Consider the following 24,422-nt stretch of genomic DNA (forward strand, 5'->3'; position numbering starts at 1 on the left):
TATTTTGTTTCATTTTTTAACCTTCTTGTTCACCATCCACTACATGGTAATAAGTCTTTATGTGATAATGCACCACCTCATACACTTTAATGTAGTTTGCTCATACAATTGTTACTTACAGAAAGCAGGCATGAGTATGGCTTATGTTATTAAGAAGTTTGATTCCATTGTGTGGAACCTTGCACAAATGTTTTGTACTACAGCCAACCAAAGCCTTGTGAATAGGTTTGGTTGACTGAAACTGAAAGAAGTCCATCAGATGTGTAATTTTGTTTACATTTGCACTTCTCCAAAAATCACTGAGCAAGAAACACTGACATTGTTATGAGGTTGGGTTGAAAAGTTCGTAGGCCAACTATGAAGGAGAAATGCTAGAGCTGTGAAATCTTGCATGCATTAATTTCAACTCTTCTTATTAATAACTGCATTGTTTCTTTCCAGGTAAACTGACATCTCATTGTTCAAAGAACTCTTCAAAAGTAACTAGTAGTGACTTTTTTTTGAAAATGGATGAAATTTGGCATCATTGTGTTATCATGTACTTGGTTTAGCCCCCAAGGACATGCATGATGACATGGTTGCTACATTAGGGGATGAATCTCCAGCTTTATTAATAGTACAAGTGGACAGCTGAATTTTGGAGGGAAAGGGAGAGTCTTGAACATAACCCTCAGTCTGGTCGTCCTGCACTCTGCCATCATCAACCCAAACATTGATCGTGCTCACCATATGGTTTCAATGACTGTTGTGCATGACTAGCTTTGAACCAGTTGATCACCCTCTCTATTCTCCTGATTTCGCCCCATCTGACTTTTATCTGTTCCCCAACATGAAAAAACACTTGGCTGGGAACCAGTATTGCAATGATGATGACAACATATCTGCTAGTGATGACAATTTCTTCACCAATGGGATCCAAGCACTGCAACACCGATGGGAGTAGTGTGTGAACTACAAGGTGGACTGTGTTGAAAAATGAACCACATTTGGTCACATTCCTTGAGAATATCTTGGTCAGCCTACAGACTTTTCAGCTGACCCTCATATTTCCCTTGTTAACAAATCATCCACTGTCTTTACACCTTCAAAGAAAGATGTGTGGAATAAAAGATCCTTTTGTTTAAAAAAAACCTATGAGAGTTAACAACAAGTAGGGCATCCAGCTGTGAAACAATGCTTCCATAATAGGTCTAACCCATGCTTGCATGGAAAAATGGGTATAAAAATAAACAATGATGTTGCTTCATTTGATTGCACTCTGTATTGCTTCATGTTCTCCACTACTTTTTAAATATATATGACTTGGACTGGCAAATGTGAATGATTATGAGAAATCTTTTGTATAATATCAGCATTACAATCTTAGCTTTGCAATGTGATCATTTCTCACTGAATATATTAGTTTTTCATTTTCTGTTGACATAGACATTTCCTATATACAAGAATTTTCAGCCATCTTTAGCACCAGTTACAAATTGTGATGTAGTAATAGTGGGTTGGGTACATGGAATATAAGGATATACATTAGACAGCTAAGTAAAATCACAGCCAGCCATCCATTCAGGCTTTTCATTTATGACCATGCCCTCACTTTTTCTTCCAGCCAAGAGGTCTCTGCTTTGCATGTGCTGATGCCACATAAAATGCACTTGTGCCAGTGCCACATGACATGCATTTGTGTTGGTGTCATGTGAAATGCACCTAGCACACTCTGTAAAGTGCTTGGCATTAGGGAGGGCATCCAACTGTAGAAACCATACAAAACAGACAACTGGATTCTTGCCAGCTCCTGTCGAACTGTCCAACCTATGCCAGCATGGAAAATGAACTTTAAACAATAATGATGACAACATCTATTTCATGGCTAATTAAAGGGTAAAGACCCCCTTCGGTCATGAATGACCATGGGATTGCACCTAGAAAGTTACCCTCCTAGACACAAGTCCGGGCAAGGTTGTTTATGGAAGACCAGCAGTCGCCCATGCATACGGGCCTCCCCTCTCCACGCCACCAGTGTTATCCAAGGGAAAGACAAAGGTCGATACAGCTTGGAACCAGTGACGTCGCAACTCATTTCTACAGCTGAGTGAACTGGAGCAACGTGAAATAAAGTGTTTTTGCTCAAGAACACAACACGCAGCCCGGTCCGGGATTCGAGCTCACAACCTCACGATCGTAAGCTCGACGCTCTAACCACTGAGCCATGCGCCTTCATGGCTAATTACTACATTCAAATACATGCTTTCACAATTCCAGCTCATCTAGTTTTGGAAGAACTTCACATATTGTATGAAATATACTTCCTTACATGGTTAGTATTTTGCAAAATTGGCCCAAAAGGAGTACAAAAGCAAAACCACCATGACAAAGTAGCATTCTGAATTCACTGGTTGTTGTGTAGGAACTAAATGCTAGAATGTTCGAACAAGTGGTATGAGTAGCAACCTTTGCCAGTGGTAGGGAGTGATCAGATGAGACTCATGGGATCTGCCATACTACACACATAAGCTGCAACATAACCAACGAAATATCACTCTCCAACATAGCTATACCCGCAGAGCTGAATATAGTGAAGATAAAGAACAAGAAAGTCAAAAAGTACCAAGACCTAGCATTGGAAATAAAATGCATCCATAGAGCCTCAAAACTAAGTGTGATACCCATTGTGATTGATGCACTTTGGACCATCTCAAAGAATACAATGTTCTGGCATCTGGCGTGTAAAGCTGAAAATACCAAAAACTTCATAGGAAGTACATAGTTGGCATCAATACTTGGAACAACATATGTGTTGAAGAAAGTGTTGCTTCTCTTAAGCTGCAAGAAGGAGCTGAAATAACCCAGGAAGAGAAAGATTAATAATAATAATTATACGTGCTTGAGAAGACTTGTCAAGCCAAGTGAAATCATAGTCATGACTGATGCCAGTAGCACACAAAAAGCACCTATTATATATACTCTTGGAGTGGCTGGCATTTGGAAGGGCATCCTGCTATAGAAACCATGCCAGACCAGACTGGAACTTGGTGCAGCTCTCCAGCATACCAGTTTCAGCCAAACCATCTAACCCATGCCAGCATGGAAAGCAGATACTAAATGATGATGATGAATAGTTTTTTGAACTAGTGAAAGTTAGAGAGTGAAGGGGGAAGTTGTATGTATCATTGTGGTTGATAGTTTTCTCCCTCTGGCCGTTAGTCTCTAGTGACTGTCTACCTGTGGCCATCTCTGGTGGTCTCTGTTCACTGACTGAGTTTGGCTTACAGAGAACAATAGATTTCATTTGGGGTCAACCTGTTATCTCAATTCCATTCTCCGCCGCATATAAGAGATTAGAAGGGTCACTTGGCAAAGACAAATCAGCCTAGCAAAGCCACATGTTAAATGTAACGGCTGTCACTATTGTTTCTCCATGAGAAAAGAGCTGTTTAAATATGGGAAATTTGCTGATTCAGGTTCGAATCTACACCATGCCTAAATGAAGTCACTACAACCCATTTAGCCATATCAATTTCATCACTTTCACCTTTTATAGAATGCATGGAAAGCTGTGCCTCTCACTCAACCATAAACTTCCTCTTCAAGTGGTACTTGAAGTTGAGAGCCTGGTCCCATTGGAAAATCTTTGAATTCAATACCTATTTCTTTATTACCCACAATGGGCTAAACATAGAGGGGACAAACATGGACAGACATAGGTATTAAGTCGATTACATCAGCCCCAGTGCGTAACTGGTACTTAATTTATCGACCCCGAAAGGATGAAAGGCAAAGTCGACCTCGGCGGAATTTGAACTCACAACGTAACGGCAGCCGAAATACAGCTAAGCATTTCGCCCGACGTGCTAACGGTTCTGCCAGCTCGCTGCCTAAAATTCAATACCTTTTAACTGCACCCACCACACAAATTCCTTCACTACAGCCATCAAGTAGATGAAATTAAGCCATCTTTCCTTATCAAAGGTCACTATACGCAACACAATTGGCTAATAGCTAGATCTGTCTAGCTAGTGTTGGCAATATATGGACATTGAACATATGCATGCAGAATGGTTTCATTACCCTGCCTGTTTCTCAGACAAATTCAGTTGCTGATGCTTCTATATCTCTTGAACTTATGCTAAACAGGCTATCATCTGCCACATTGTTAGGAAGAATTCAGGACCATTTACAAAATCCCTCCTAACACAGTTTTTCTACCCCAAGTTGTTTCCATTCTTTTATGACAATCATAAACACTAAGCAGATGAAAAGAGGAAAACGTATGAATATGAAAGTGATGGGTTAGTTAAAGCAAATAGGGGAGAATAGAAAGAGTGATGGGCAGTTTCATGTTTTGGATAGAGAGAAGAATGGAAGAATTAATATATGTGAGTGATGTATGTTAATGAGAATGATGAACTGTCAGCAAAAAGTGATAAAAGAGAAAGTAATGTGAAAAAGTTGAGGATTTAATCAACAATGAATAAATTATTCTATGTCAACAAATAGTTACATGGGGAGAGAGAAAGTGAAAGGTCAAAAGATAGCAATAAATGTGGGTGATAGTAAGACAGTGAATGAATGATAACGATAGAGACAGGCCAATATAAGAGATATTGGAGATGATGAAGTGATGTGCACATGATGGTAGATAGTAAGACAGTGAATGAATGATAACGATAAGGACAGGCCAATATAAGAGATATTGGAGATGATGAAGTGATGTGTAATAAAGATTGATGGTAGAGTGAATACAAACAGATCTAATGCTATCCATCATTACACAGAGAGCATGGTACAGTGAATGATAGTTGAGTGAGTTTTGAAGAGGGCAGTAGGTAGAGAGTTAACTAGTTTTTTTTTTCATTATCTTTTTTTATTTCGGAGTATCATAGAAAAAAAAGTGAGAGGTTGAAGTTCATTATATTTCATATATAATATATTTAGTAGAAAATGAGCTGTTCCAGTGACATTTTCAAGGCCTCCTAGACAGGTGATATTGATGTAAATGATGTTGATCTTGAACAGTTCTGAGAATGATGATTGGATGAAGAGTCAGAGTAAGTCTGGGAGATGAAACATATCAAGAGTGATTTGATAGAATAATGGACAGGGTATGTAGTAAGTCAATTTTAGAGGACTATATGACATTATAATAGTAATACAACAGGTGATGTGAAAAAACAGCTCATCTATGAATTTGTTGATAAATTAATTTTTAAGCACTGGTGTTGATGCCACATAAAAAGCACCAAGTGCACGCTGTAAAGTGGTTAGCATTAGGAAGGGCATCCAGCTGTAGAAACTATGCCAAAACAGACTATGGAACCTGGTTTAGTCCCTGACCTTGCCAGTTCCTGTCAAGCTGTCCAACACATGCCAGCATGGAAAACAGACATTAAATGTTGATGATAAGGATTCAAATGATTTTCTTCTTGTTGCAGTCTGATATATTTTGTGTATGAAGCAGTAAGGCTGTTGTGCAGTTGTGTAAAGTAACTCAGTATGGTTCTTATTGTGCTATGATATTGGCAACGTAAAATATGTAGGGTTGCAATGAGGGATCAGCAGAGGCTGTGAAGCTTTGCATTTGCAGTAACTTTGAGAGTTTCAATTGCAAACTATTCATGATTGGAATGTGAGGCACAAAACTCCTTAATATATGTAGTAAGGGTAGCAAACTGGCAGAATCATTAGCACACCAGGCAAAATGCTTAGCAGCATTTCATCCGTCTTTACATTGCGAGTCCAAATTCTTTTGTGATCAGCTCTGCCTTTCATTCCTTTTGGGATTGATAAAATAAGTACCAGTTGAGTACTGAGGTTGATCTAATCAACTTATACCCTCTCCTGAAATTGCTGGCCTTGAGCCAAAATTTGAAAGCAATATGTGTAGTAGTTGAGTTTTTGTACTCTTAAAAGACACAAGGCTTTTGTGTATCATTGATGATGATTCTCAAGATTCCTATTCAAACATATTGCGTGGTGTTACAAGTAAAAGCAACTGGTAGTAGGAATAATAGGAAAAGATGTCCTAATGAAAACGCCACGCTTGTTGGATTAAAGCAGTGGTTCCCAAACTTTTTTGGGCTGCTGCCCCCTTGATACCCAGGCCACATTCCTAGCACTCCCACTCCAGCTAACCATCACAAGCATAAACCTCTTTCTGAAGCAAATTCAAAGTAATTGTATTTCACAAATAAAACTTAACCTAATGAACTCATTATTTTGATGTTTTTACATCAATCGCCACCCCATTATCGCCCCACTTTTCATTCAACACCCCTTTGGAACTTTCCATCGCCCCCATGGGGGCAATACCACCCGCTTTGGGAACCAAAGTAAGTGAAGAGCATTTACAGCCATAATCAGTCAGTAAAGAATTTATGAAGAGCTGACCAATTAAATAACTTGTCTGATCAGAACCAGTGAAAATGTCTATTCTGAGTTACATTTCAATGTAAGATTAGCCATAATAATGAAGTGGTAGTCTGGGGATGATGTGGACTTTCATTTTAGCTTTTCATGTGTTCTTGCCAGGCAAGTGATTTGATCTGAGGCTATGTGTTGAAACTAAGAGAATTGCAGTGTGAAAAACACATATTAGACATTCAAAAACACAAAACTATTAACTTCATTTTAAACATTTATTGATATATGGTGTTGAAATTTTCCTCGTGTGAACTGCATGCAACCAGGTTGCTGACGAGGCTATATTGTATTATTTTAGATGTACACTTCAAATTCACCATTCAGAAAGCTCATAAAGAGCTGAGTATTTCTAAAAACAAAAAATAAACTAAATAGCCTTTCGTTTTTAACTCGTAAATAACGCTAATCTTCCATGGGTTTATTTTTCAATGAATGACTGGGAATGCAGTTTTAATTAGTATACAAGAGTTACCTTTCTTCTTCTCTCTCTCTTTCTCTCACCGCCCAAATTTGATCTTAATTAGCTCCCTTAGAGAACCTGTCATAACGGTGTAGCGTTTGCTACCTTAAAACGTCTTCTTTATCTCATCTGTAATGAAATCATGGCTGTTCATGAATCTCTCCGATTGTAAGTTCTTCATTTATTTACAACTGTTATAATTTTGGACTTATTTTTTTATCTAATTCTATCTCAATTTTCATATTGGATAAATAATTTTCTTTGATAGTGAAATAATTTAATCTCTCATTATCATCAGCATGCGATTAGTAGAAAAATAAATTAATTAAATATTTGTTAATCAGAATGTTTTTCGTTTACTAGTTAATTTCTTACAGACTAAAACGTACTTCTTATCCGGTTAAAAATGCTGACACTGTTTGTTTGTTGGTGTAAAATCCCTTCTCTGATTTTATTACATCTTCACTATATTTTGCATATTACGTCGATGTTCATTGACTTCATTTTCATCTAAATTAGTTGCCAGACCTTATATTCTTAACTCCGTAAAAATTAATATTCTAATACTGTGAAGGAACCTTTCTATTTTATTTACTCGGATGGTTAAAGTTAATTTTATATAAATTCAAGTTAATATCGTTTATTTTCTACTGCATTGAATTAATATAATAATTCCGAATATTTTAATGCTGTATTTTCAACATATTTTACAATAATTTTTGTTGAATAGACAACTTTTTTTTATTTGATGATATTATAAAATGATAAATGTTTTTGTTTTTTACTTTTGATTGACCTAACTATGTTAAGAGTGGGCGTTATTCCTTTATTGGTGTATTTCAGTATTTAATTGTTTTTACTAAATATACAACCCTATATTTTAGACAAGGTGAATAGGATATTGTGACGTGCATATCTTTACTGGGTGGTATCAGTTGCGTAAGTGAATTGGTTTTCAATAAGAAATCGAAACCATGCTGCAGAATCGACCTTCTGGGAGTTTATCTCGACGTCCACGTCTACCGTATGACAATCGACACATGCTTAAGTCAGTTTAGTCTGAATTTATTCCTGCATTAAAACGAATTTGTGCCTTTGAGTGACTCAGAAAATCTGCTAACCACAATTTAAAAAATAATAATCTTGTCGCACTATTATTCCCAAACTTTTATTTTTTTTTTTCATATTTTTGTCTATCTGTCAGAGCTATTCGAAAGTGTGGGTCACACATAACTACGGAAGATCGTGATTGATAGAATTTTAAATTGCACAAGAATGATTTTTAATTTTGTTAATTTAATAAAGTTTGGTAAACTTGATCAACTGATTTCTTTCTGAAACTTGTGTCATTTAAAAAATCTTTGATACTTCATGTACACTACTTGTTGTTCTCTCGATAATTTCAATGTCTGGTTCAAAGACATATAGTAGGAATCTGAAATAAATATTTTAATTATTGTTTTTGTGGAGGCAAGTTGTATTGCCACACTAATGATGGTTAATCCCAATCAGACATGATTGAGAAAACCTCTGAATAAAGATGCTATAACCAGTATAATGCTGCTGCCTTTTTGTATGCTAGAGATTACTTTGTCCTATGTAATCTGATAGTCAGTCATGAGAGATTTAACTGCTATTTGTAGCAATTTTAATGACCTCTTAAAAAAACCCTTGTAAGCTTGTCCAATATGTTGAAGTTACTTGTCAGTAGTGTCGGTTGATGATCATATTTTCTTTCAGTATCAAAACTGTTAACAATTCCTAAAATTTTGTTCCAATTTGATGTCATATCAAAGTCTAAATCCATTGATTATTCCGTGCCGGTGGCACGTAAAAATCACCATCCGATCGTGGCCGTTTGCCAGCCTCGTCTGGCACCTGTGCAGGTGGCACATAAAAAGCACCCACTACACTCTCGGAGTGGTTGGCGTTAGGAAGGGCATCCAGCTGTAGAAACACTTCCAGATTAGACTGGGCCTGGCGCAGCCTCCTGGCTTCCCAGACCACGAACCGTCCAACCCATGCTAGCAAGGAAAACGGACGTTAAACGATGATGATGATCATCATCATCATCACCATTTTAACATTCATCTTTCTATGTTAGTAGGGTTTAAATGTTTTCAAATACTTCCTATCTGCTATCTTGGGCTTACATAATCTCATCTGTGATTTCCAATTTCTTTATTAGTTTGTTTACACAACTTAGCTGTCAACTTATGACACTTTCACCAAGCAGATATTGCCTATTGTTTTACTTAATCAGCATGTAATCAACTGAGAAATCAGCAATCTGAATGAGTTATTAGTACAGTTAGAATGATTTTTAATTGTTAACTTGATCCATTGAATTTTGCATTTTGATATTGATACACAAACTCTAGCTAAATTACAATTCCCATCACTCAGGCCATCGGGTATTTTCAGATGCCAACTGCATCAGACTAAATAATGTTCCAGTAACAAAGTTTATAAACACAAAGTATTCCACTTTAAAATATACATTCCTAAGAAATATATATGCCCTTAACTGCATATTACAGAATAAAGTCTCAGCAAGAGCTTTAACTAGACCTCACAATAACTCTTTCCTATTGTGTCTGGGAAGACATGATAAAACTGTAATTAATATATGATAACAGTGCCCAGAAATAGCATGATACTCCAAAGATGCCTCACCAGAAACAGAAGAATTGAAACTCCCTGAAAATTAGAATCACAGAACATTGAAAAGTTCTAAACCAATGCAAGACAACAAAAATCAGGAATAGCAGAATATGTGATACGGTGTGAAGATGAGAATCATATTTTGTTATGGATTAATGTTTTTGTTATAGACAAAGTGGAAAATATAGAGAGTAAGATCCAGTTCAAATAGTGCTAAATGAGACCAAAAATGATTTACTAAATCTATTTCCAAATAAAAAAGGAGAAGGAGAGATTTGTCAAATTTCAATTTTACCAATTTCATGCATTGAAAATTATCACTCCTTGCTACCCACTATTTTTTTAAAAAATCCAGATGGTTCTGCAAACTGTACACTTGTAAAGAAAGTCACCATATAGTCTGTCCACTTGGAAATCCCTTCTCTTCCATGTGTTTTTTTCTACTTATTCATAAGAACAACAACTACCTACCTGTCACCCTATCTTCCAATATCTCACAAGTAATGAAAAAAACAATGGTAAACAACCACCACCTACCTCACCTCACTTGCATCCATTTCATAAACCAGCGGTATGGTCCCTGTAAATCCAGATTTTTATGGAGATTTGCTCTCCTGTCATACTGCCTTGAAAACTTCAAACTATATATGGTATGACAATTTCCTAGCTAAATGGGCTAAATCCATCTCTGTTCACTAGGATCAGTATTCTTATTCACTAATGAGGATCTCTCTAATTCATATTTCATTAATTTTGGTGTAGGTTAAACTATGGCTATGTCTTGTAAACTGTTCTTTAATAATCTATTTGATATCATTAATGTTCTAATTGTTGTTTTAATACCACTCACTTTTATATATGTATGATACTATTTATTCCTCTTAACCATCTGCAACCTGGATACCTTACACTAAGCATTCACTTCTTCCAAGGACAATGACCTTGACAATATCCACCAATGGGGATTTGGTAACCAAGTCAAAATCAACCAACATTACACACATATTACACATATATGAGGTGGTATCAAAAGGTTCCCAGACTAGTTCTGTAGTGCGCCAACAGATGGCAGCACATGATTGCATGCACAGTTACAGCTAACAGTGACCTTCATGAGACAGTGTGCCAAGTATCATCACTGTGTTTACTTTGCAAGTTGTGAAGTTTGTGTTTTTGTGATCATATGTATGCTGTAGTCTGTGATTTTGTCATGGACTGTAATAAAGAGCTAACATGAAATTTTGTTCTAAACTTGGGAAGTCTGCTACAGAGACATCGAGCATGCTTCGGCAAGCTTTCAGTGATGAGGCAATGGATTGTATGCAATGTTTCAGGTGGCACAGGTGCTTCAAAGGTGGAAGAACATCCCCGGAAGACAGTGAGTGATCTGGAAGACCTGCCACAAGCGTCACCCCCAGAAATGTGGTATTGTGCATTAGGAATTCATCCCCCAGAGCCAGACCATCAATTGAGAGTTCTATTGCAATGTTTTGAAGCATTTATGGGAGGACTTTCAGTGAAAGTGGCCAGATTTGTGGGGTGCAAAGAATTGGATTCTTCATGACGCCAAAGCATCCTGTCACAGAGCTCTCCTCATGCATTTGAGTCTTGCCAAAAACAACATGGTATTGCTTCCGCACCTGCCCTATTTGCCAGATTTAGCACCTGCAGACTTCCTTCTCTTCCTGAAGATGAAAATGCAGCTCAGACGGTACCATTTTAACACTGTTGTCAAAATCCAGTGCAAATCACAGAAAGTCCTCAACTTGCTTATGGAAAATGACTTCCAGGCCAGATTCCAAAAGTGGCAGGAATGCTGGGACCAGTTTATTGCTGCAAAAAGTAACTATTTTGAAGGAGATGATGCTAAAACTTAGGTAAATAAGTTATTTTTTATTAAACATAACTAGTCTGGGAACTTTTTGATTCCACAATGTATCTGGGAGAGTGCTGCTGCTACACACATGGAAACCTAAAACCACTGTCTTCAATGCCTTTCTATTTCTCTGAATTAACACACTGCATTTTAACAAAGACCTACTCAACATATCTTTCTTCCTTTTGTCATTCTTACCTTATCTCATCAATCCACATTCCATACTAAATAGGTTACCAGTATGTTTATGTATTAATTTTGCAAGATTCCTGATGTGAAATCATGTGTTGAAACAGGTACTGTTATATTTCAGGAGGATTTTTTTTCTTTTTCAAATAAACACACGCACTATTAGATGAGATGCAGTTTGGTTTTGTGCCAGGTAGAAGCACCACTGATGCTATAATCCTGGTACAGCAACTGCATGAGAAATACCTAGCCAAAGATAAACCCCTATACTCGGCTTTTGTGAACTTGGAGAAAGCCTTTGACAGAGTCCCCTGATCCCTTATCTGGTGGGCAATGCGGAAACTGGGGATTGACAAATGGTTAATAAGGGCTGTACAGGCCCTATACAGAGATGCCGTTAGTAAGGTTAGGGTTGGCAATGAGTATAGTGAAGAATTCCAGGTAGAAGTAGGGATTCACCAAGGATCAGCCCTCAGCCCCCTCTTATTCATCATAGTCCTCCAGGCAATAACAGAGGAATTCAAGACATGTTGACCTTGGGACCTCCTTTATGCTGATGACCTGACCCTCATAGCAAAATTACTACCAGAACTAGAGAAGAAATTTCAGGTTTGGAAGCAAGGTTTTGAATCAAAAGGCCTTAGAGTCAATGTCGCAAAGACCAAAGTTCTAGTAAGTAGGAAGGCAAATATATCACACGCCCCTTCAGGTAGGTCGCACTGCCTGATCTGTAGAAAAGGTGTAGGTAGAAACTCTGCAAACCCTCTAGAGTTCCCTTTTTGCTCACATCTTTATTGCATACATTAATCTTTCACTTATTGAAAATTGTTAATATAGAGGACTACGTTGGTTTGGACATGTGATGCATGTGAATGAGGGCCGCTACATAAAGAAGTGCGGATCACTGAAAGTAGATGGTACCCATGGAAGAGGGAAACCCAGGAAGACATGGCATGAAGTGGTAGGGACTGATTTCAGGAAGTTGGACCTCATGGAGGAAATGACCATGGACCAACATGTCTGGTAATATGAAGTTCTTGAGAAGACCTGCCCACATCAGCAAAACTGAGTTCTAGAAGCGCTGTGTAGAAAACTTCTCACACACTCTGCCACATTCGAACCAAACTGTCTCTACATCCCTTCTCTTCTTCACATTCCCGCTTCATGTACTATGATTACCTCCCACTCCCCAATCCTGTCCCCTTGGCCCAGTGCCACTATATCATTGATCTCAGCTTGCCCCAACATGTGTGTTCTACACACATGCCTTGTCTACACACATTGCCATCTACTAGCCCCCCACCTGGATGTTCCACTCACACGTAACAAGAAAGCTTTTCCCTCACCCTACCCCAACAAACCAATTTGAATCTCTTCTCTGTTTTGCATTTCCTCCTTCATTCCCAGGTCTTTCACTACTTACTTTGCACTCTTTCATTGCACTCTCTTTGCAATATGCTGTCACTTATATTGCATTTGAATCTCAAGGGTATGCCCTGGCACTTGCCACTCTCTGTATCTCTCTCTTCCTTTACTCAACCATCTCATTTATACTCTGATCCCCATTCTTTGTGAGTATGCCCAGAATTTTGTGCACTTCCCTCAGGTTGGGCAACCATGTATTTTCTTTGTGGTAGCACACCTGTTTCTGTCTTTATTCCTGATCTTTCTCTCTCCAGCCGTGTAAACTTGTACTTCTTCTTCAGCAAGACGCCTATATCTGTCTCACTATAACCTTTTCATTGTCACCTCCTCCAATGTCTCCTCCCCTCTTAAAAGTTTTTGTCTTACAAGTACTTGTTGGTGACCCTGTCAGTGCAGGTGCCTCTTAAAAGCACCCAGTCCACACTGTAAAGTGGTTGGTGTTCGGAAGGGCATCCTTGCCAAAACTGACCTTGCCTGTGCTTGTGCCTCATAAAAAGCACAAAGTCCACTCTGCTGAGTGGCTGGTGTTAGGAAGGGCATCCAGCTGTAAAAATCCTGCTAAAACAGTCACAGAAGTCTAGTGCAGGCTTAGGCCTGGCCAGCCCTTGTGGTACCTTCCCACCCATGCTAGCATGGAACATGGATGTTTGATGTATTTAATGTATAGATCATGATCATTTTACATCTATTTTTCCATGAGTTGGATAGTGCTGGGACATGAATTGTATTATTTCACTTAAATGTTCAAATTCAAATATGACATGCATATGTTAACAAATGTATTTATTCCAAATGACAGGCTGGCAGATACACTTAGATGAGAATTTGTAGAATCTGTCTGGTGCTTTCAGGATTTAGCCTTTTTGGTGCTTTCTTGATCTTTGTTTAGCAATGAAGTATTTTAAGTAGTAGAGTCATAACTTCCTCTTCAATAATGAGATTGAGATTAGATTTTTCTTACTTACATGTTTAAGTCTTACTTCTCACAAAGACTTTATAAACCTGCCATTCCAAGAAAAAATGTTATTGAAGAGCATCTGTTAAGACCATCAACAACCATCATTGCAGAGCAATAATCCTACATTGCAATGAAAGATCTTATTACTTTGCAACCAATAAAGATAACTTGTTGATCAGTGTGTAATGTAAAATAACAGTAAAAAAATTCCCCATTTCCTAACACTTTCTATTATAACTATATCTTCCCTTCAGTTTATGAAAGAGTGTATGTTTGGAGAGAAAATTGAACAAATTTATGACACTGTGAAAGAACATCTAAAATTGTATTTCCAGAAGCATCAGTTTCAACATATGGTAGAAAGTCAGGGGAGAGGGAATGTAGAATTAACTATTGAAGTTTTAAATAGGCATATAGCATCTAGATGTCTTTATAGTAACAGAAATGTTAAATTTAGTAGGGATTGAATTAGTTGAGAAATGAGACACCAATTTAGAGTAGTAGTTAAAGAAACCTAGTAGTAGTCTTAGTGTGTTCAGCATTACTATGCATCTGGTAGTGAATGAGTAAGTTTCAGTCTTTCCATATCAAGTTGCAGAGAATTAGTTTCTGTTTTGTATCCTCTAGGCGCAGGAGTGGCTGTGTGGTAAGTAGCTTACTAACCAGCCACATGGTTCCAGGTTCAGTCCCACTGCGTGGCATCTTGGGCAAGTGTCTTCTGCTATAGTCCCGGGCCGACCAATGCCTTGTGAGTGGATTTGGTCGACAGAAACTGAAAGAAGCCTGTCGTATATATGTATATATATATATATATATATATGTGTGTGTGTGTGTGTCTGTGTTTGTCCCCCTAGCATTGCTTGACAACCGATGCTGGTGTGTTTATGTCCCCGTCACTTAGCGGTTTGGCAAAAGAGACCGATAGAATAAGTACTGGGCTTACAAAGAATAAGTCCCGGGGTCGATTTGCTCGACTAAAGGCGGTGCTCCAGCATGGCTGCAGTCAAATGACTGAAACAAGTAAAAGAGTATATAGCAAATGGATCTTTAGTTAAAAAAAAACATTTGTCTTTAATAACTGTAATGTTGTGTCCCTTCATAGCTGAAAAAGCATTTGAGTCAGGTTCTCACCATTCTCCTCAATAGTTTTGTCAATAGCAATAATTGACACCTACCTTGGCAGGTGTCAATTGCTTTGATACACTATCCATCACTCTTTGAAAAGCACATAGCAAGCATTAGTCACACTAAAATGTAACCATGTAAAATTAGATATGGGTCCATCAGCTTGAAATGTAGTATATCCCTTATTATTGTGGCATAGAACTTGACAATGTGCTGCATTCAGATCCCGTTTTCTGTTGAATTTATTGCAAATAGAATACTAGATTTGCAATATTAGGAAGTGGGTAGATATCGAGAAGGCAGGGCTGTATTGTTTGTGAACAGTCAGTAGCAAGGCATTTCCTCTTCTGTTTTACAACAGTCGCATTTGTTCGCCTTGAAGAAATTAAGGACTGAATAATATCACCAAGAAACTATTTAGTCACTTTTTTGACAAACATTTCACAAGAGAAGAAAAGCAGCAAGATTTAGTAGCAATTGATTTCAAATCATTGTATAGGTATGGAAAAATACAAAGAGGTATCAAAACCATTGCAAATTGAGCAACTGTTAGAATTTTTTAAACTTAATAGTGTTGTGACATTTAAAGAAGTCATGTCCAAGAATTGAAAAATATTTAAATGCACAGTGGAACAAGATATGTGATGCGTTGCTGTACTTGAGAAGACTTGCCTACTGCAACAGACCAGAGATCCTAAAACCAAGTTTCCATGTAAAAAGCACCTAGTACACTTGTGGTTGGTGTTAGAAAGGGCATCTAGTCATAGAAACCAAGTCAAACCACACTATGCAAACTGCTGTGACCCCTGGCCTTGCCAGTTTCTGTCAAGCCACTCAACCTATGCCAGCATGGAAAACAGACATAAAATGTTGATGATGATGATTATAAACCTTTTTGTACTAAAGGGTAAAAAATATGCATTAATTTACATACAATGTTTAGATGGAGTTCTCAAGCCAATTCAAAGACATTGGCGAGAAGATTGGAGTGAGAGATTTTTTGCAAACATCTTTATTGATGAAACTGGTGGCACTTCCAGGTCAAATAAGCCAGGTAAAGCATCAATACATTGGTTGGCCATAAATACATTGACGGTAGCCTTTTCAAGTGTATTTGTTGATGTGCCCTTTTTCAGAATGACTTGTAAATGCTAATAGAGCTCCCTTTGAGAGACATACTTGTAGAAAATGTTCAAACTTTAACTTTTTGCAGTTATGACAAATTTCATTTTTTTACTAGACAAAGAGTGGTTATACTAGGGGTCAATACAATATGCTCATTGCTAAGGGAACTGGACTCAGTTTTTTTGTTACAGTTCCAAATAAGGCATGAAGAGAAAAGAGATTACACAACTCTGAGCAGCTTCTAGAGAATGGGCTTGGGTGATTACCTGTTTTACAAATTCAGTGAATAACTCTGAAGGAGTCTTTGTTGAAAATGGTTAGAAGAGATCCTATAAATATATGAATTTCTAATGCATTCTACCAATATACATCAGTAGTTACAGTCTGAATGGAATCTACAATATATAGTAAGGATGCATGGAATTGTAACATAAGATTCAATGACTTCACCTGGTTGTTTTTGTGACTGCAATTAGAATCTGCAAAAAATTTGAATCTTGTTGTTTAATGTCTACCTAGTAGCATGGGGACAGTTTGGTAACCCAAACAAATTCAACAGGAGTGAATGGAGACAGCTGGAAGTACAATACAATGTATACAGTCCACAAAGTAAAGTGATTGGTGATGGTGTGGGTATCCAACTGTGAAAAGCATGTCAAAATAGTGACATACACAAGAGACCCCTATATTTGGCTTTTGTGGACTTGGAGAAAGCCTTTGACAGGGTCCCCCCACCCCCGATCCCTTATCTGGTAGGCAATGCAAAAACTGGGGATTGATGAATTGTTAATAAGGGCTGTACATGCCCTACACAGAGATGCCGTTAGTAGGGTTAGGATTGGAAATGAGTATAGTGAAGAATTCTGGGTAGAAGTAGGGGTCCACCAAGGATCAGCCTCCTATTCATCATAGTCCTCCAGGCAATAACAGAGGAATTCAAGACAGGTTGTCCCTGGGAGCTCCTCTATGCTGATGACCTGGCCCTCATAGCAAAATCACTACCAGAACTAGAGAAGAAATTTCAGGTGTGGAAGCAAGGTTTAGATTCGAAGGGCCTTAGAGTCAATGTTGCAAAGACCAAAGTTCTAGTAAGTAGGAATGCAAACACAGAACACATCCCTTCAGGTAGGTGGCCCTGCACGATCTGTAGAAAAGGTGTAGGTAGAAAGAAATGAAGCTAGCATGATCTGCTGGATGTGTAATGTCAGTGTGCACACATGGCAGAGTGTAAGCATCCTGAGAGAAATGATAGACATAAGAAGCATCAGATGTGGCATGCGAGAGAGACGTTTACATTGGTATGGTCATGTACTGTGGATGGACGAGGAGAGGTGTGTGAAGTGCCACTCCCAATCAGTGAAAGGAATCCGGGGTAGAGGGAGACCCAGGAAGACATGGGATGAGGTGGTGAATCATGACCTTTGAATGTTGGGCCCCACAGAGGCAATGACAAAAGACCAAGACCTCTGAAGGTATGCTGTGACTGAGAAGACCCAGAAAATAAAGTGAGTTCACAGCTGTAACCTACACTAGTGTCACATAACCAGCCCACTCAAAAATACCTTGGATTGTAGGACGACATGCCATGCATAAGGAGACCTATTCAGTCAAGTACATCAATATCAAAATCAAGTCAAATGGAAATTGCAGTTGTGACCCCTGTGCTGGTAGCACGTAAAAAGCACTATCCGAACGTGGCTGATGCCAGTGCTGCTTTGACTGGCTTCCATGCCAGTGGCACGTAAAAGCACCATCTGATCGTGGTCGATACCAGTTCATCTGGCCCCTGTCCCAGTGGCACGTAAAAAGCACCCACTACACTCTCAGAGTGGTTGGCGTTAGGAAGGGCATCCAGCTGCAGAAACACTGCCATATCAAATTGGGGCCTAGTGCAGCCTCCTGGCTTCCCTGACCCCAGCTGAACCATCCAACCCATTCCAGCATGGAAAACAGACATTAAACAATGATGATGAATGATGACGACATCACATTTTCTATATGAGTGTATTTGCATTTTCGTTACCTATGTTAGGCCGATGACTGACAAGTGTATGTGTCTGTCAGTATACATACATTTTTCTGATGACTGACACATACACATCTAAAGACAGACACACACAGGGACAGAGAGAGGCTTCACTATTAAACAAAAAATTACTTCCATTATTCCATTAACTATATATCAGCTGTGCCGATTCTGCCCATAAGAAAGGAGCAAATAATACAATGTGCTTGTAGGTCATAACACCCAGGCAATGCCAGGATGCATTGCTAGTTTATATCATAAAAAGCACCTAAAAGAGGTTGGGTTAGGATTTGCACTCTGACCTCATAAAACCCTCACCAGCCATGGAGGGTTGTTGCCTTAGTGGTGCAAAGGTTTTATCCATGAAGGGTAAGGAAGCACCAACAAATGGTGGATGCAGTGACATACTGTTACTGTGCATGCCCTCATACTACTACAACTACTCTTTATATTGTTAGGTGGACATGGTTAGAAAAGCAGACTCTGTGAATTCTAATTGAAAGTGTTCATTAAAATAAAAAACTATGAATTACTAAAATTTTTTCTTAGGCATAAATAAAAAAAAGAATCTCGTTTGATATCTCTTAGACACATACATGACTGTGTAGTTAAGAAGTTTGCTTTGCAACCACATTGTTTCAGGTTCCATCCTATGGCCCAGCACTTTGAGCAAGTATGTTTTACTATAGCCCCAGGCTGAGCGATACCATGTGAATGAAATTGATGGAGTGAGACTGTATGAAAGTTTGTTGTGTGTGTGTGAACTTGTGTCCACCCACCCTGACTGTTTTGCAATGTGTATTGGTTAGTTTACACCCCTGTAACTTAGCAGTTTGGCAAAAGCACCAACAGAATAAGTATCAGGCTTAAAATAAGTACTGAGGTTGATTTGTTACATTAGTCATACAAGGAAGTGCTCCCTCATGGCCACAGTCTAATAACTAAAACAAGTAAAAGTGTAAGAAACTGAAGTGCATTCATATTTCTCCAAAATTATTTCATTTACTTTAAACTTTATTAGTTTTTAAAGCATAACTTTGATATTTAACTGTTTTAAATTCAAACCAAAATTTAACATTTTCCCTAATTTTAAAATATTAAATTTTCTAGGCATATCACGTCAGAAAAATTCATTATTGAAGCTAAAGATTCAGTAACTAATGAGTTATTGGTTATTGATCGGGTGACTCAAGAGATAAATCTGCAAGGTGAGTTTTTTTTACTGATTCCTTTATTCATCTATTTACAATATTTGAAGAAATTATTCATATATAGACTTTACATTTAGATGTAATATACTAATATTGTTATATAGATTGAAAGTGTAGATCTTTACGTATGCTGGGTGAAAACTTTGTCTAATAAAGGACTGCTTGTAATAAAGTTGACTCTATTGTGGACACTGAAATCAGACCTGGGCTGACTCCTCAGTAACTATTCTAAGTGTTGTTGTGTAACATTGTGTTCTTTTACTGTTAGTGATTGGTGACCTATTTGAATGACCTCTGTGTGGACTAAAACAACCAGAATGTTGTTTGGGCACACATGGTTCCTCCAAGGGTGCTTTTTCACTAAGAGTCCAAGGCAATCAGTATGTTTATTGTAAAAAAATTGAATTACCCTGAGCAAGTCCCACTGGCTTGCAAACACTGTCAATCTTTCCCTTATACATATACATAACTTCACAAAACAACAAATACACACACACACACACACACACACAGAATAAAATAAGGATTCAGATAGAATCAGGTATTTGTAAAGATATGCACCAAGTAGAGTTGGATAAACCTGTGGTTCGAGCCTATGGTTGGTAAGTATCATATAGGATATTCCGGTTGTGTACACAGAGAAAACCAACCCTGTGAGTATTTTGCTGGTCCAAATCCCCCTTGGTGTGTTATAATCAAATTACCCCTCTCAAAATTCCTTGTCTTGCAAATTACTTGGTACCAGTGCTGGTGCCATGTAAAGAAGCATCTAGTGCACATTGTAAAGTGGTTGGTATTTGGAATGGCATCCAACTGTAAAAATAATGCTAAAACTAACCTTGCCTGTGCTTATGCCATGTAAAAAGCACTGAGTTCACTCTGCATAGTGGTTGGTGTTAGGAAGGGCACCCTGCCAAAACATACACAGTAGCCTGGGGTAGTCTTCTACCTGTCCAGCTCCTGCCAACCACCCTACCTATGTATGCATGGAAGGCAGATGTTAAATGATGATGGTGAATAATAACAAACAGTGGATTATTGTCAGCTGACAATTATCCATCATCTGTTATTATTCATTTGATTATATATATAGTTGTATTCCATTAGGAGCTGGCAGAAACATTAGCATGCCAGGTGAAATGCTTAGCGGTATTTCGTCTGCCGTTACGTTCTGAGTTCAAATTCCGCCGAGGTCGACTTTGCCTTTCATCCTTTCAGGGGTCGATAAATTAAGTACCAGTTACGCACTGGAGTCAATATAATCGACTTAATCCATTTGTCTGTCCTTGTTTGTCCTCTCTGTGTTTAGCCCCTTGTGGGTAGTAAAGAAATAGGTAAAGTACAGTATAAAGCTCATTCACTTTCAGAATTACTCAGGACTATTGATAGTGTTATATACTTCCAAGTTTAAGTTTGAGTATTCACTGTGTGTGAATGTAAAATTGAAGAAATTGGAGTTAAGAAGAAGGAATATGGGACATTTATTTATTATTTGCTACAATTGTTTCACTGCAATGTAGTTCTCCAATAATACAGATATTTGATTATGCAACTGTTTGTTGGCATAATTAGATCTAGTTGTGTTTCCTCGGGTGATATACGAGTGTTGTCTCTGTTAGCTTAAAATCTTCAACTTCAAGGTCATCTCTGTTGTGGTGTGAATTTAGTAGCGGTTGATAGACCCATGGTGTTTGCTCTTGCAGCAAACAGTACATTGCAGTGAAACAATTGTAGCAAATAATAAATAAATGTTCAACTGTACTCCTTCTTTTTGACTCTAATTTCTTCAATATATATATATATATATAAATATATATATATTTGTAGTGTAATATATGGATTCATATAATTATGTGGCTATCACAGGAAGCTCCCCTAGCAGCCCTGGCTAGCAGACTACATAGTAATCTAGGACAGAGGGGTGTAATGCAGAGTTCTATGCAGCTGAAATTGAGGAAATCTGATTGATGAAATTATTTCATGAGTAATATATAAACTAAAAGTATGAGAGGTGAATATATTTATTTAATCGCTTGTCATCCTTAGGGATGCAGCTGTTTCACCAGCCTTCATCATGTAATAATAATATCAGTGTATAATAAATTATTTTACAGGGTAGTTTGCTCTGCTTGAGCGGGCATGTTGGCTAAGTAAAATCATGACCGTTCATACATACAAGCTAATCTTCTACATCTCTCTCTCTCAGCCAAGTAATCCTAATCTTGTGGCTCATGTGTGTTGGTGCCAAGTAAAATACTCAGTACAGTTTGTAAAGTGGTTGGCATTAGGAAGGGCGTCCAGATCTGACCTACTGTTGACATCATGTAAAAACAAACAAATGGAGCCCAGGGAACTCTTCAGCTGGTCAGCTCCTGTTAAACCATCCAACCCATGTCAGCATGGAAAACTGATGTTAAATGATGATGATCTCTGCTCGAATATGCATGCTATGCATTATACAATGCAATTGTATATTTACAAATCAGTGCAGATAAAGAAAGCTAGCTCATCAGATCACTAGAACATGATGGTCATATTAATGCTTCAACTCTTAAGTATCCATACAAAATTTACTCTTTATAAATAGAATGTATGGAAGGCCCGTACTTAATAAAATTAGCTTGGTATGATCATTAAAAATATAAATAATAAATACATTTTGTTTCATATCAAGGTGCTGTATCTAAGTTCAGGAAACTGACCGTCCTTAATGTTAACAGGAAAGGCTAGGAAAGGAAGTAAAGTAGTTAAATAAAAAAAAAAATGTTGAAAGTATATAAAACTACATATAAAAATATAACAAAACTTAACATGAATGAATTCAATAGGAAACAGACAACTTGAGACATAAAAATTAAACCAAGAGATAATATTGAACAACAGTTATTTTCAAATAGGGTCAAAAGGTCTCAAAATATTTTCTGTCTAAATAAACTGTAACCATGATGTTCTAGTGATCTGATGAGCTAGCTTTCTTTATCTGTTCTAATTTGTAAGTATACAGTTGTATCATTCATAGCATACATATTAATGCAGACATGTAAAATAATTTATTATACACTGAAATTATTATTATATGATGAAAGCTGCAAAACGTCTGTAACCTTAAGGATGACAAGTGGTTAAATAAATATGTTAACCTCTTGTACCTCAGTTCACTCTGTGTTACCTATACTGTAAAGAATCAATATGTAAGTGCTTTATCACAGATTGTGTTACTGCTCTAAAGGTAAAAAAAAAAAAAATCAGCCTACAAAATCTTGAAATGACGGAGGATCTTTACTAATGTAAATGCATTTTTTGTAAGCGGATGTTCAGAAAGTAATAAATATGTGAAATGTATGTAGCCTTCAGTCTTTTGACTAATTATATCTGTGTGATTTGGCCATAATTGAATGCTTATCTAGAGCAAGTATAATGCAAAAAAAAAAAAAAAAATGTGGGTGTGGGTAAAATATAGGCACCAGTGTGGTTAAGAAGCTTGTTTTGCAACCATGTATGCTTGAATTCAGTCCCATTGCATGGTACATTGGGTCAGTGAAACCTTGTGAGTTAATTTGGTTGACAGAATTTGAATGATGCTTATTGTGTGTGTGAGAAAGAGACAGGTGATTGCATATATGTTTGTCTCTCCTGTTTTGACATTGCATGACTTGGTAAATGAATGTCATTCATTTTCAATAATCTGCAAAAAGAAAGTCTGGACATGCAGAACTATTACCTTGCTTGAAAATGGGTAAGGGGTGATGACAGGAAGGATATCTGACCATAGTAAATTTGCCTCATTAAACTATCTGACCCATGTAATTATGGAAAAGGAGACATTAAAATGATGTTGGTGAGATATATAAAGTCATTCTTATTATTAACATCATTTTCCATTTGCTTTTCATGCTGGTATGAGTTGAACAGACTTTAACAGTCAAGTCAGTTCTTATTTGAGATCTACGAGGCCGTGCCTGATGTCTTCGCAGCCTGGCTCCATCGTGTCTTCTGTGCTGTGTGGGCGATGGAGTGTTTTCCTGATGATTGGAGCGAGGCAACTCTTTTACCTTTCTTCAAAAAAGGTGATAGAAAGCTGTGTTCCAACTACAGAGGCATCAGCTTGATCGATGTGGCTGCCGAAACCTTTGCAATCTTTCTTCTGAAGAAGTTCCAAGCCATCTGTGATGTCCGTACTCATCCTTCTCAGGGCAGCTTCTGTCCCAGGAGAGGGTGTGTTGATCAAATCTTCAGTCTCCGGCAAGTCTTGGAACAGCGGTGGGTGCACCAACAACCTGCTGTTCTCTGCTTCATCAATTTTGTGGCTGCCTTCAACTCGGTGGATCGGGAAACCCTCTGGCATATTATGCAGGCAGACGGTATCCCTGTGAAGCTGCTAAACCTCATACAGGGCTACTATCATTCAACGAGGGCTCCTGTGAGGTTCTATGGCGGGAAGACGGAGTCATTTGATGTTACTACCGATGTTCGACAGGGTTGTGCGCTCTCGCCAACCCTATTCAATTATGCCATCAATTACATTCTCAACACTGTGCTTCTGGACTACCCAGGCGTAGAGGCTGGGAGAGGAGTCGTGGTGACGGACCTGGCCTATGCAAATGACATTGCGCTCTTGGGCTCTAACCAGGCAGATGCCTAAGATGCTCTTGAAAGGGTGCATGCAGCAGCTGTTGGTCTTTGGATCAATACTGGCAAAACCAAAGTGATGACGTCTCTGGTCGCAGCAGATGAATGGCAGCCAACCGTTCTCGAGGGCATGGAGCTGGAGGATGTGGAGTCCTTCGTCTATCTAGGTCAACTGTGGTTCCAACAGGCCAGGGCGCAGCTGAGGTTGAGTGTCACATAGGTACTGCCAGATCCGCATTTGTATGCCTTCAGCAGTGGCTGTGGGACAGAAGAGAGATCTCCTCGGTGACCAAAGGGCGAATCTACCAGGCCGTCGTTCG

General features: G+C 38.2%; 1 protein-coding gene across 1 annotated transcript in view; it reads left to right on the forward strand.

The window, feature by feature from the left end:
• Positions 1–6,901: 6,901 nt before the first annotated feature.
• The window catches only part of LOC115209241 (phosphatidylinositol-3-phosphatase SAC1), a 69,042-nt gene continuing 51,521 nt past the window's right edge, over positions 6,902–24,422 (forward strand). Inside the window, exons 1-2 of the mRNA XM_029777525.2 lie at positions 6,902–7,042; positions 19,373–19,470. Of these exons, the coding sequence (XP_029633385.1) occupies positions 7,017–7,042; positions 19,373–19,470 (124 nt within the window). The 5' untranslated portion in view covers positions 6,902–7,016. The remainder of the gene's footprint in view (positions 7,043–19,372; positions 19,471–24,422) is intronic.

The sequence above is a fragment of the Octopus sinensis genome, linkage group LG1, assembly GCF_006345805.1.
Source record: "Octopus sinensis linkage group LG1, ASM634580v1, whole genome shotgun sequence".
Classification (NCBI taxonomy): Eukaryota; Metazoa; Mollusca; class Cephalopoda; order Octopoda; family Octopodidae; genus Octopus; species Octopus sinensis.